This window comes from Nomascus leucogenys, chromosome 4 (assembly GCF_006542625.1).
Source record: "Nomascus leucogenys isolate Asia chromosome 4, Asia_NLE_v1, whole genome shotgun sequence".
NCBI lineage: Eukaryota > Metazoa > Chordata > Mammalia > Primates > Hylobatidae > Nomascus > Nomascus leucogenys.
The window spans coordinates 78460961-78474386 of NC_044384.1; the positions used below are offsets into that span (position 1 = coordinate 78460961).

General features: G+C 38.3%; 1 protein-coding gene across 1 annotated transcript; it reads left to right on the top strand.

Moving 5' to 3' along the window:
- Positions 1 to 4686: 4686 nt before the first annotated feature.
- On the top strand, positions 4687 to 13165 carry LOC100589324 (putative glycine N-acyltransferase-like protein 1B). The gene is given in 6 exon segments (XM_030810127.1): positions 4687 to 4764; positions 5450 to 5557; positions 11442 to 11444; positions 11911 to 12034; positions 12313 to 12490; positions 12748 to 13165. Coding segments are annotated over 6 exon segments (909 nt in total).
- Positions 13166 to 13426: the final 261 nt, after the last annotated feature.

A 13426-nucleotide genomic window follows, 5' to 3' on the forward strand; every position in this document is an offset into this window, starting at 1 on the left:
TGAGTACCCTCTCTCTAGGGCCAGCCGCAGCTGGCCCCAACCATGTTCTTGATTGCCTTGGAAGAACTGCCTTTGAAATTTGATATCTGCATCCAGATAGGTGACTGTCCTTTGTGGGCCCAGACAGAAAGATCTCCTCCTCTCAGTTTGGGAAATTTTTAAAGGAATTTCCACCTGCAGGTTGAACAAGTCCAACTGATGAAGAGAGGGAAGTACCCTGACTATTTCAATACGGACACTCTTAGGAGCTTGTTTGTCATTTTGTGTGTGTCCAGGCAAGTGAGTGTCATTTGTGGGAACCAGACAGTGGGATCAGCTCCTCTCCATCTGAGAAATTCTGAAGGAATTATTATTTCAGGTCAATTGAGCCCAACCAATGGAGAGAGGAAGCACCCCAACTCTTTCATATTGTAGACTTTTGGGGCTTGTTTGATGCTGCAGCAGTTGGATTGTGTTTTAGTGACTGTTTGCATGTGTCTGATACAGTCATGGGAAATTAGAATTTGATAAACTGATACTCTTTTGTGACACTGTTTGGCTCCGTATAGTTTGGAATCTGGAGTTTGCTGTTGAATGGGAAAGCGGGCTTTTGTGCCGCTGTTTTAAGCAGGGTTGGGCCAGGTTAATATGTGATGATCTCATGTGGTGCCGTTTTTGACCCCAGTGTCCTGGGAGTATAGGGAGTTTTGGCCTTTAAAAATCAAATTGCCACAGAAAGTCCTTTTATTTAAAATTTTGGTTCACAGCCTTCACTGGATTACCTATCAAGGCTAACAAAATTCAGCCATGTGGACATGTTTGCAGACAGTTGAGACTGTATTACTATCTCATGGCTAGAGTTCCAAGGTAAAAGCTATTGGATCTTTGTGTGTATATACATCTAGATGTGTTTATGTGTATGCACATGTATTACATTATATGTTGTGACTACCAAATTGGCTTATACATAAAAGAACACTCCTAGATTAAGTAAATAAGTCCAAAGTTTTTTTAACATTCATATTACTTAAGTAAATTTTTAGGAAGCTAGCATTAAAATTATTATAATATAAAAATAGAAATGTCTTCAGAATTGTCAGCATACATTTTTTTCTGGGTTTTATGTTTGTCTCTGCTAGATATTTTGGGGTATCAGAGTGTGGCACAGAAACTTATAAAACTATAACGAGTAGTTTGAGAACAGCCTGAAAAACAAAGACCCCCCTCAACTCTGTAACATAAAAATAACATAATTAGCCAGGCACAGTGATTCATGCCTGTAGTCCCAGCTAATCAGGAGACTGAGATGGGAGGATGCTTGAGCCTGAAAGGTCAAAGTTGCAGTGACTTATGATCCAGCCACTGCACTCCAGCCTGGGTGACAGAGAGAGACCCTGTCAAAAAAACAAAAAGATAAGAGGCAGAGAATGACAATGGGGCACAGCAGCATTGCAGAGAAACTAGGGAAGCAGTTGTAATTGTTAATAGGATGGTCAGAGGAGGCCTCATTGAGCAAGTGGCTTTAAGGTGAAGACTTAAAGAAGGTAATAGGGTTTTCTATAGGTATAATGAGAAAACAGAATGCAAACAGAAGAAAAAGGACAGCAAAATGCCTGAAGCAGAGAAGGCAAAGAGATTGAAGTTAGGGACATGACTGGAGGGATGTCAGGGAGGTGACTGGACTCTAAGTCATGGAGAACTTAGAGGGCGGTTATAAGACTTTTATATATCTTTCTCTGAATGAGATTGGGAGTGACAGCAGGAGTTCCACAACGAATAACAAAATGCGGCTTTTGTTTTAAAAGGAGCGTTCTGGTTTTACATAGAGAAAAGACTAAAGACATTCTCCATCCAGAAAAGACTGCCGAGAACTGTGAAGCATCTAAAAGTTTACAGGGGCACAGATTCATAAATGCTGGCAGATGACACAGGCTTCCAGGTAAAGGCAGGATTTTATGACTCCTTCAACAGGCAGAATGATTCATGTGTTTGTATCAGTCATCTTTGCTCCACAAGTCCTACAGAGGAAATACAGGAAGGCAGATTAATGTCGCAAATGCAATAGATGTGTGTTGCAGCAAAACTGCCTTCTGCTTCAGAAGAAAGCAATATCTCTAGCTTCCAAGCTGTCCTCTTTACAAACATCCTTGAAAAGATAGGAGCAAAGGCTGTCAATGTCTCTGCTCCTAAGACATGCAGAAATGTGAGAGGCCATGAAGAATTTTCTGCCAACAAGAATGAGCAGAATGTCATAATGGATTGGATGTAAAGTGGGAGGGGAAAAGACACTTAGGAATAATTCCAAGAGTTTTTATTTGAATAGGTGAAAAGGTGGAGTTGCCATTAACTTAATTGAGAAAGACTACAGGTGAAGTAGGCTGGGTGGAGATGGTGGATAAGGAGTTTGATCTGAGACATAATGAGTTTGAGATGGCTATTGGGTGGAATCCAAGAGATATCAAACAGGCCATTAGATACATATGTCTTGAGTTTGGAAAAGAGTTTTAATAGTAATATAAATGTATTACTCATTGGCAAGCAGATTGATTTTAAAGCCATGGGACCAGATGTGATTACCAGGGAGTAAGTGTGGATACAAACGAAGGCCAGTGATTGAACTCTAAAGTGATGCAAACTTAAGAAGTTGGGGAGAAAAGAAGGGTCCACAGAGGAGACTGGGAAGTAACCAGTGAAGTTAAAGGAAAATGAAGAGAGTGTGTTTTCTTGGAAACCAAGTGAAGAAAGTCTTAAAGAATGATCTATTAAGAACAGAAGCAATAATTGACCACTGGATTTAATAAAATAGAGATCACTGATGACTTTCAAAAATGTTTCAGTAAAACGGTAGCAGCAAAAACCCAGTTAGATAAGATTAGGAGGAGGATTGGAGATAGCATTTTTAGATAATCCTTTCAATGAATTTTGCTACAAAGTGTTAAAGCAAATTAAATATGGTCTGAGAAGGACTCTGTACTTCATTTGAGTCCTTGTGGGTGAAGAGTAACCTAGCTTAATAGTCAGACAAAACTGAAAACCTAATTTAGGAGTGTGCACCTGTAACAGTACTTGAATGTTGGCCAATCCTAGCAGCCTTACATCACCACTCATAGACTGCTGAATGTTCAAACTGTGTTTAAATAAGGCAAATGCCCAGTTGACAGCAATCTCAGTTTCTGTAACTCATTTCCGGTTCCTGGACATCATTTTAACTTTTTTTCCCTATAACTATAAATTTGTTTTGACCACAAGGCACCCCTGGAGCCTCTGTGAATCTGCTGTGATTCTGAAGGCTGCTGGATGGAGGAATTGTTCATTTCTCAACTAAACTCCTTTAAATTTAAGTCAGCTGAAGTTTTCATTTTATCAGATCGTGTCAGAAGCAGAATCTGAAGTGGAGCTTCTAGTATTCCCAGGAGCACTGAGTAAATGCAGAAGGTACCTGCAGTATCCACTTGTGTCCATTGATCTCTCAGAGTGGCTGAGGATCAAAGGTAAGCTCCCTCTTGCATTTTGGAGCTTCACACATTTGTGTTTTGAGCTCTCTGAGTTTCCTTGAGCAAATCTGTGATCCAAACTGGTTTTGGAGTTGCAACAGAAAATGAACTGGGTCTCGAATGAATTTGATCTGGGAATTAACTAGCTTGGATCCACTTAGACGCCACTAACAGTAGAGGCCACTAACAGCTGACTGGGTCAGAAAAGAAGTGGTAGTAAGCAGTAATGTTGCAGCAGTCATAAAATTTGGCTTTGGAAAATTCACAGGGATTTTTGTGTTCCACCCATTTGTTTCATTTTTCTTGTGCACCTAGGTAGGAAAATTCATTGGCTAAGTTAATCAAAAGAACCTGAGAGTAAAGCCAGTATTTTAGGTAAAAATGGAATCCTTAATTTCTGAAAAACTGAGTTCTTTCTGGCTTATACATTAGGCCTGGGAGGCAGAGAAGTCTTACACAAATGGCAAAATCTTACCAAAAATAACTTAGAGTGGAACATTCCAAATGAAAAACAATGCATTGAATTATGTCTAAAAATGAGGGCTCTCAGTAAAGTCCCTTTTGGCTAAGAACCGGTTTGGCACTATGGAATGTCAACTGTTAGACTCTTTGGCACATTTGTAAGAATTCCAAATGTTATTTCAATGGAAATTTACAGATATGTTTCAAAATTTTCCATGTTTTTTTCTTGTGTTTGTAATGAAGCTGGGAAAAATTTCAAAATGGTTATAGATCTGAAATATTCGGCCCTAAGAAACTAAAGAAAATCTTTGCCAACTCCTGCTCTGAGATCTCCAGTCACAACTGTTCTTAGATATTTTCTATTCCAGAAGAAAGAAGACTCCTCAGGCATATGATGACCGAAATACAAGGAAAAGTTATGGTGGTGGTTGTGGAGTGTTCTGCTACAGGCATGTGGGAAGCTCACAGAACTCTTAATATTCACTTTTCATTCATTCCACCAGAGAGGAAATGCATGAGTTTTGGATATGACTGTCATTTATCCATGTAAGAACTTGAGAAATTAATTTTGTCTCTCTAAGCTTTGGTGTATTCAAAATGAAGATGATACTAACAGTACCTACATCATGAGTGTTACTTGAATGGAGATGTGTAAAGCGCATTTTAATTTCATTTGGTCCTTTAACGTTTCCCCTTCACTTCTCTTCAGAGCTTTTTCTTGAAGGGCTCAAGGTCTGAAGCATCCCACAAAATGATTCTGTTGAATAATTCCGAGCAGCTGCTGGCCCTATTCGAATCTTTAGCAAGGAGCATTCCTGAGTCCCTGAAGGTGAAGGAACTGTGGGAGGTTGGAGTATGGGAGTAGGGGGGTTGAGGATGAGAAAATAACAGGCTCATGATTCTGGTCCTTCCTGACTTTGTGTAGAGGGTTGGAGCTGGGAAACAGGATGGGGTTGGGGACAAAGGAGGCATGTTAAGAGCTGCTGCTTCTCCTCAGGAAAAGGCAGCTAGGCCCACTCTGCAGATTTTATCACTCATTTGGAGAGGCAGTGGAGAATGGTGGCTACGAACATAGGTTTGGGGCCAGATTCAATAAATATGCATTGCAAGGCTGCCGTTTTTTAGTCAGATATCATTATGCCTGTGTCTTTAGCTTTCTATGCCTTTACCTTTGGTCTTTTGATTAATAAAATGGGAATAATATTGGAACCTACCTCTTAAAGTTGTTGTTGACACTGAATGAATCCATACAATATAAGTGCTAAGAGCATTGCCAAGTGCCCAGCTAGTGCACAGTAGCTCTTTGGTAACACAAGGACACCTACCTGTGAGTTCTGCCTGCTTGCTGATGACTTCATGTCCATCAGTATGGTCCTGGAGATGCTGCTCATCACACCATCACTGACTTGGTCCCAATGCTATCTCCTGACTTCCATTTTTCTCTTCCTCTTCACATACAGATCCCCATCTCTGCGGATCTCAACCTCTCCTATTCTCTTTCATCCCTCCTTCAGGTGTATGGCTCTGTGTATCACATCAATCACGGGAACCCCTTCAACATGGAGGTGTTGGTGGACTCCTGGCCCGAGTATCAGATGGTTATTGTCCGACCTCAAAAACAGGTAGGCACCCAGACAGGGACTGGTGGAGCCAGGCAGGTCCAAAGGGCCTGAGGAACTGTCCAATTCAGACACCATGGCTGCTTTTATAGGGTGAAAGAAAATGTGAGTATTTTAAAACATTCCTTCAGTACTGGGCACCTTGTGTGAGTCCCACATGTTACCACTCTTCCTGTAAAGCATAAGACTCATTTGGGAAAGGCGGTCAAGGTGGAAGGGGAGGAAAAGGACAAGGCTGACACTCACAGATTAAGGGCCCTTTGAGGTGGCAGGGATCACCTGCAGGGGCTGAATGGAGGCCAGTTTACATGGAAAGTTGGGTGTCTGAGATATCAGAACAGTGACTTAGAAACAAAAACCAAGGCAGTAGTCTACCAGTAAAATTACCTCTCACCGCCAGGTATGGTGTCTGTTACCTGTAATCCCAGCACTTTGGGAGGCCAAGGCAGGAGGATTGCTTGAGGCCAGGAGTTTGGGACCAACCTGTGCAACATAGTGAGACCTCATCTCTACAAAAAAATAAACAAAATTATCAGGGCAGGGTGGTGCATGCCTATACTCCTAGATACTCAGGAGATGGAGGCGGGAGGATGGCTTGAGCCCCAGAAGGTTGAGGCTGCAGTGAGCCAAGATCACACCACTCTACTCTAGCCTGGGCAACAGAGTCAGACCCTTTCTTAGGAAAAAAAAGTTACTTCTCAGGAACCAGGGAAGGGACACACAATTACTGTGTGTCAACTGTGTGGAAGCACTTTGCTCGTTAGTGACTGTCATCATCAGAACAATTTTACAAAGTGAGCATTAATATCTTCAATTTAGAGATGAGGAAACAACACTGAGAAATATTAAGTCATGTAGCTGCTGGATACCAGCTGTTAAAGCATTGCCCAATCTGAATTCAAGTTCAATGGACTCTGCCACTTTTACTAGCTGTATAACCATAGGCCCTTCTGTGAGTTTTACCATCTGTTAACATGGGAAAACACAGGAGGACCTTCTTCAGAGGATTACACAAGGTTTAAATGAGATACCATATGTCAAACACTTAGTACATAGCACACAATTCTAAGTAGTATTTACCATAATTAGCCGTTATTGGCTGAGGACACACAAGGAATACACGATTAAGCTGAAATAGTAATACAAAACTACGTCTATTTTTTGGCCCTAAAGACTTCCCCTTTTTGTGTCTGTTTCATGCACATCTGGTTATTGAACTGAAGCTTCATGGCCAGCCCAGCTTCAGGTGGGTGTAGACACTGAGCCCCCACATAATAATAAGCTGAGCCTAACACCTTCACCAGGGATGTTCTTTTGGCCTCCTGGTTTCCTGACAATTTGGGATCGAAGATTAATGCTTAGTTTATTTGATCCATGGTCCAATTTCTTCAAAGTGTGATATGCTAAATAACTGTACAAGGTCAAATAGTTCTTTTTACTTCATAACTTTGTAGTTACTATGTGTATTTTAACAATGTAACTGTACCATCAAGCTGTAACTTCACATATGCATTGCTTTGAACAAAGCTAGTATTTATAAAGTGAGTCAGGAAACAAAAATATTAAAATATAAAAGTTCCATGCCACACATATATGACCAAAAAAATGGAAACAATGAAATATGCTGCAATTTACTTGGAAATACATTCACCTAGTCTGATTCCATAGTATACCACGTTTCTTTCAGTATTGAAAATCAATGCAATTTTGAATAAGACCTTTTTAAAGTGAGATGCAGGAGAATTTCTCTAGAAAAAAATTAATTCTTTCTTTGTTGGTTTTTAATCAGAAAGATAATACATGCTGATTATACAAGTGGAAAAATCCAACATGATTTTAAGAAGTTAATAACCTCTCACCTCCTTTGCCCTCCTCTCCTCCATTCCTACCCTTTGGGGTAATCAGTGTCCTTGCCCATATTAACACAGAAACGGATATTCAGTTATGATCTCTTCTGTCATCACTTTTTAATTCGCCGTTGACATATGGACATTGCTTTGAGTGAATCAACACAGCACTAACGTGTTCGTTTTAATAACTGTGGCATTCCATAGAGTCAATGCAATGCTATTTAGTCAGTCATTCTCCTCCTGTTGGGTTCAAATTGTTCATACTTCTTTGCCACTACAAACAATGCTTCAATAAACATCCTTGTATACATGTCTTTACATCCTGGAAACTTTTCTCAATACAGTTGGTTTCCAAAAGGGATACCTCCAAGTCAGAGTTTATCTTATCCTAAGTAGGCACTGTCAGACTACCTTCCCAAAGGATTCCACAGTATTATTTCCATTCACAATTTGTGGAAGAATTGTTTCCCACGTTCTCACCAGCACTGAATGTTATCCCTCTTTTAATTTATGCCAAACTGGTGGGTGAAAAATGGCATCTTATTGTAGATTTAAGTGACATTTCCCTGACTAGTGATATTCAACATATGTTTTCATATGTTTATCAGTCATTCGGGGTTTACTTCTGAATGGTTTATATTGTTTGACCATTTTTGCACTGGGATTTTGTGTCATTCTTAAAATTCTCTATGTGTTTTGGATATGAGGGATACTAACACAAGGTGTATGCTACAAATTTGTTGCCCAATTGAGAATTATTTTCTATGTTATTGATATATTTTCACATGAAGCAATTTTTAATTTTCATGTAATCAAATATATTATCTTTTTCACTATGATTTCTAGGCTTTGGGGGTTTTTTTGTTAATAATTAGAAAGATTTTTCCTAATCCAAGATCATACAAGTGTTTTTTTTTTACTTTATCTTACAGTGAATTAATTTTTACCTTTGACATTTCAAACTTCATTCTATTTGGAATATATTTTTGAATAGCATGAGTTAACATTCTTTTATATTTATCTCCCTTATGTCTGGCTAATTATGTTAGTGCTATTTATTAAATAAGTCATTCCGCTACTGAAACGTAAATGTCTATTTTGTCATAGAACATTTTTATATATTTTTGTAGCTATTTCTGTATTTGTTTCTAGTCTTTTCTCATGCTATTTCATTACTTTGTAGTAAATTTTAATATCTAATAAAGCAAATCACCCTTCACTAATCTTTTTCTTACTTTCCTACTTCTTATAAACTTCAGAGCTATATGAACAAAAATTAATTTTTCAGTTCCCCAATTTCCCCAACTAAGTATTGCAATTGTGATTTGTATTGGAGGAGTTTTTTAGACAATTGTGGAAGGATTAATATTTTTGTGACACTCAATATTTTTGTCAAGAAATATGGTCTTTCTCTTACTTTTTTCAGTTTGTGTTCTATGCCACCTGGTAAAATATTAGTGTTTTCCTGTGGTAAACTACGTGATTTTCCATTAAGTTTACCCTTAGGTATTTTATATTATTTTTTAAGATAATTAAATTATTTTTCCTTTTCTATTTCTGAGCATTCTTATTATTGCTTTCTATTTATATTCTTGATTTCCAAATATGTCACACTATGCTTTAAAATCCTGTTTGTCTGTGTGGGGTGTTATTTGTTTTTGTTTTTTGTCGAAGTCTCTTCGATTTTCTAAATGTGTAATACTGTAATCTACAAAGTAATTTGCTGCTTCTTTGCCAATATTTGTATGGGTTTTTAGTTTCTTGCCTTATTGCATAATGGACAACCTAAGAAAACAATACCAACTAACCATAATAATAGTTCTATCCTTGTCTCATTCCTGATTTTAATGAAATAGCTATAAACACTTACATTTGGAATTACATTTAATTCTGTCTTTACAGGTTTAGAGCACTTTCCTGTTGTTCCCACTTTCGTAGAAACTATATTTAGAATGAAGGGTAAATTTTATGTTATTTCATTTTTGTCTTTTTATGGCAATTTATACACTCGTAATTTTTTCCTCCTTTAATTTATTACACTAAAAGGTCTTCTGATCAAAGTCATTCTGGCCTTTCTAAAACAAACTTTTCATGTTCACATTCTTTTCATATGCTACTGAATATTTTATTCAGAATTTTTTCATCTGTATTCATAAGCCAATATGGTCAGTAACTCTCTTTTTGTTATTTCTTTACCAGATTTGGCATTAGGATCTTTTTATCTGTTACCAAAGTCTACTATTAAAATTATGTGTTTGCTTTTGGCTTATGTAGAATTGAAATGTAAAATAATCTAATTTTGGCTACTTTTTATTTTTGAATTTCAGCTTTCCTTTTAGATAAAGGTGGTACACGTGCATATTTGTTACATGCGAATATTGCATAATGCTGAGTCTTGAAGTACGGACAGATCCCATCACCCTGGTAGTGAACATAGTATCCGATAGGTAGTTTTCTAACCCAGCCCCTTTCCCTCCACCCTCTAGAGTCCATAGTGTCTATTGTTCCCACATTTATGTCCACGTATGGTCAATGCTTATCTTCCAGTTATGAATGAGAACGTGATATTTGATTTTCTGTTACAGCATTAATTTGCTTAGGATTATTGCACTGTGGAAAGCAATCTAGAAATTTCTTAGAGAACTTAAAACAGAGTTGCCATTCGACCCAGCAATGCCATTACTGGGTAAATACCCAAAAGAAAATGAATCATTCTACCAAAATGACACATGCACTAGGATGTTCATTGCTGCACTGTTCACAATAGCAAAGACATGGAATCAACCCAGATCCCCATCAAAGGTACATTGGATTTTAAAAAACTTGGTACATATATTCCTATGGAATACTACACAGCAATAGAAAATAATAAAATATTGCCCTTTGTAGCAAGACGGATGGAGCTGGAGGCCATGACTCTTGTCCACTTTTCAAATGGTAGATGTTTAATTTCATTTCTGATATTTCTATTAGTTCATTGAAGTTTTCTATTTTTTGAAAGTCAATTTTTATAGTTTATTCTTGACGGATAACATCCATTTCTCTATCAGTGAATATTTTGCCTTGGAATAGTATATGATCTTCTATTATAAGTCTTTTTCTCTTTTCTGTTTCCATTCTCATGGCTCATGCTCTATACCTTTTTCTTTCTTTTCTCTCTTTCTCTTCTATTTCCTTTAAATGCCTTACCAGAAGTTTATCTCTCTCTCTTCTTCTCTTTCTCTTTTTGCCATTTAAAAATGAACTTTTGGCTTTATATATCCTTTGCACTGTGTCTTCTACATTTCATTATTTATGGCTTTCATTTTTACAAATTGTTCCAGTTGTTACTTTCTATTTTACTTTGATAATCTTTTTATAATTCTTTGAATATTTACTTCGCTATTTTCAGTCATTCTTTTAAAATTGGGTCTTTTAAAACTTCTACTCTTTTAAATTCACTGAGGTGTTGTGTTTTGGCCATATTCGGGAACTTGCATTTATAAAAGCACCCTCAAATTCTTGACGGTTTCTTTAAAATTAGTGACACTATTTTCTCTTTTACTCCTTAACAATACAATTTTCAACATAATATTAATACATTCACTGCTAAAACTCTCACACTTATTGTTTATATTTCTCCTGATAAACAGATACTCATCGTCCCATGAAGTTTGTGGCTTGTCAGAATGGGATCACGAGCCTCTTTCTTTAATCCCATGAGTCTAACACCACAGAAATTGTGCAGAGTGCTACCAAAAATTCAGTGACTTCATTGTATTTTGTGGGCTTCTGGCTATAAAGGCCATGTCACTCTTCAAATAGGCTGATATCTTGTAGCCTTGGGAAAAGGCAATGTCTCATTAATGTTTATATTCACTAAAGTATCTTGCTCAAACCCTGGACACTGTACATTCTAGAACAGTATAGATTGTAGGTGTCTGGTGAAACAGTAGGCACTAAAACTTAGAGAAATCACGGTTAAATTCATCTTGTGTCAAGTTTAAGAACTTAATCCTATCAACACAGACTCAGTACAACCCTGAATGTGTCCACAGGAGGTTACGTGGGGCACAGTATATATAACAGGGGGATATGTGTGGCCCAGGAGGTGAGAGAAGCAGGGAGAGAAGCAATTGTTGCATTCCTTTGGTTCTGCTGGGCACTGTGTGATGCTATATATAAAATTAGGTAAGTGTGCAATTGAGCGGGTAAGGAGAAAGGTGAGGCATCTTAAGGTCTGGTGGAGGGTGACTGATTTCATCCTATCTTTGTTATGTATCTGATAAGCAGGTTTATATCCAGTACCTGTCAGTGTTCAATATTTAACAAACCCCAGTTACACAGGTAAGAGGTCAGCAGTAGCTCATAGGCCTCGGTTCTGCTATCCATGTGCCCAACTGCAGCCATCGTGGGCTAGTGTTAAAATTTTCTTTTGAATTTTCATTTTTCTGATAATTGCAATCAGTGAGAGGAGAAGAAAAAGTTCAAGGGAATGATCTGATCTTTCACCATCCTATACATTAGATGACTGATGACATGGATTCATACACTAATGTATATCATATATTCTCAAAACAGCCTCAAAAATCACAAGAAGTTTTGAAAAATTGTGAGATCATAAACTGGAAACAGAAACTCCAAATCCAAGGTAACAAGTCTGAAGAAATGGGCAAGCAGCTGTGCTTCTCAAATTGTGTCTTCAGCTAACAGCATTAGCATCACTTGAGGGATCATTAGAAATGTAAATTCATAGAAACTCTGGGAGCTGGGAGAGGTAGAGCAATCTGTGGTGTGCCAAGGACTATAGCTGATTGTGGTGTAAACTCAACTTTGAGAACTACTAAGCACTGAGGTATTAATCAGGTGGGAGCAGTGTAAGTAGAGAACTCCATGTCTGACAATATTGCTTTCTTGGCTTTCTCCCAGGTCTTCAAGAAAGTTTAGGTGAGGGGATAAGAGCGCCTGCATTTTCAAATTCAGTGAAGGTAGAGCATTCCAGAGCACTCCTCTTTATTACGGAAGATATCCTGAAGCTCCTTGCCTCCAATAAAAGCAAGCTTGGAAGCTGGGCTGAGACAGGCCACCCAGGTGATGAATTGGAGAGGTACAAAAAACATGTGTTGATCATTTGTAATTGCTATTCCTCGTACATTTTTGTAATTCACATAAATCAGTTTTGGAACGAAAGGATGATGAATTCATTCCTTGGGATGAATAAAGGTTGTCAATGGTCAAAATATACCACTTTGCAATGGTGGGTCTTTTAACAAGAAGAGGGCCTGGGATCTCTAGAATGGAATGGCACCTAGAAATTACAGGAATGGGGATGAAAGTTGTTGTCTTTCTTTTTGTTTTCTACAGCGAGACTCCCAACTTTAAGTATGCCCAGCTGGATGTGTCTTATTCTGGGCTGGTAAATGACAACTGGAAGCTAGGGATGAATAAGAGGAGTCTGCATTACATCTAGCGCTGCCTAGGAGCCCTGCCAGCAGCCTGTATGCTGGGCCCAGAGGGGATCCCGGTCTCATGGATAACCATGGACCCTTCTTGTGAAATAGGAAAGAGCTACAGTGTGGAAAAATACCGACGGACAGGCAACATGTCATGGCTGATGGTGCGATACATGAAGTATCTGTGTCAGAAGAATATTCCATTTTACCTCTCTGTGCTGGAAGAAAATCAAGTCACCATCAGAATTATTAGGGCATTAGGTTTCCTTAAGGCCTCCTGTCAGTGGCACCAATGGACCTGCTACCCACAGAATCTTGTTCCATTGTAGACAATGAAGCTGCTTAGCAATCTTGGGCAAGCCATCTCTTAATATTAAAGCAGACACCACAGAATAGCTTTCTTCACTTAAAAAAGTTGATTGGGCATTTATGATATGGCAGGAACTCTTTCTCACATGGAGACTTGATGTTAAAAGACACAGCCATGCTCTTGAGGGGCTTACAATCCAAGCTGGAGGCAGGGGAGGGTATAGTCTTCAAATATGCTTAAGTCTTGTAGGGAAGGACGGCGTTACCAGTAAACATGTAAC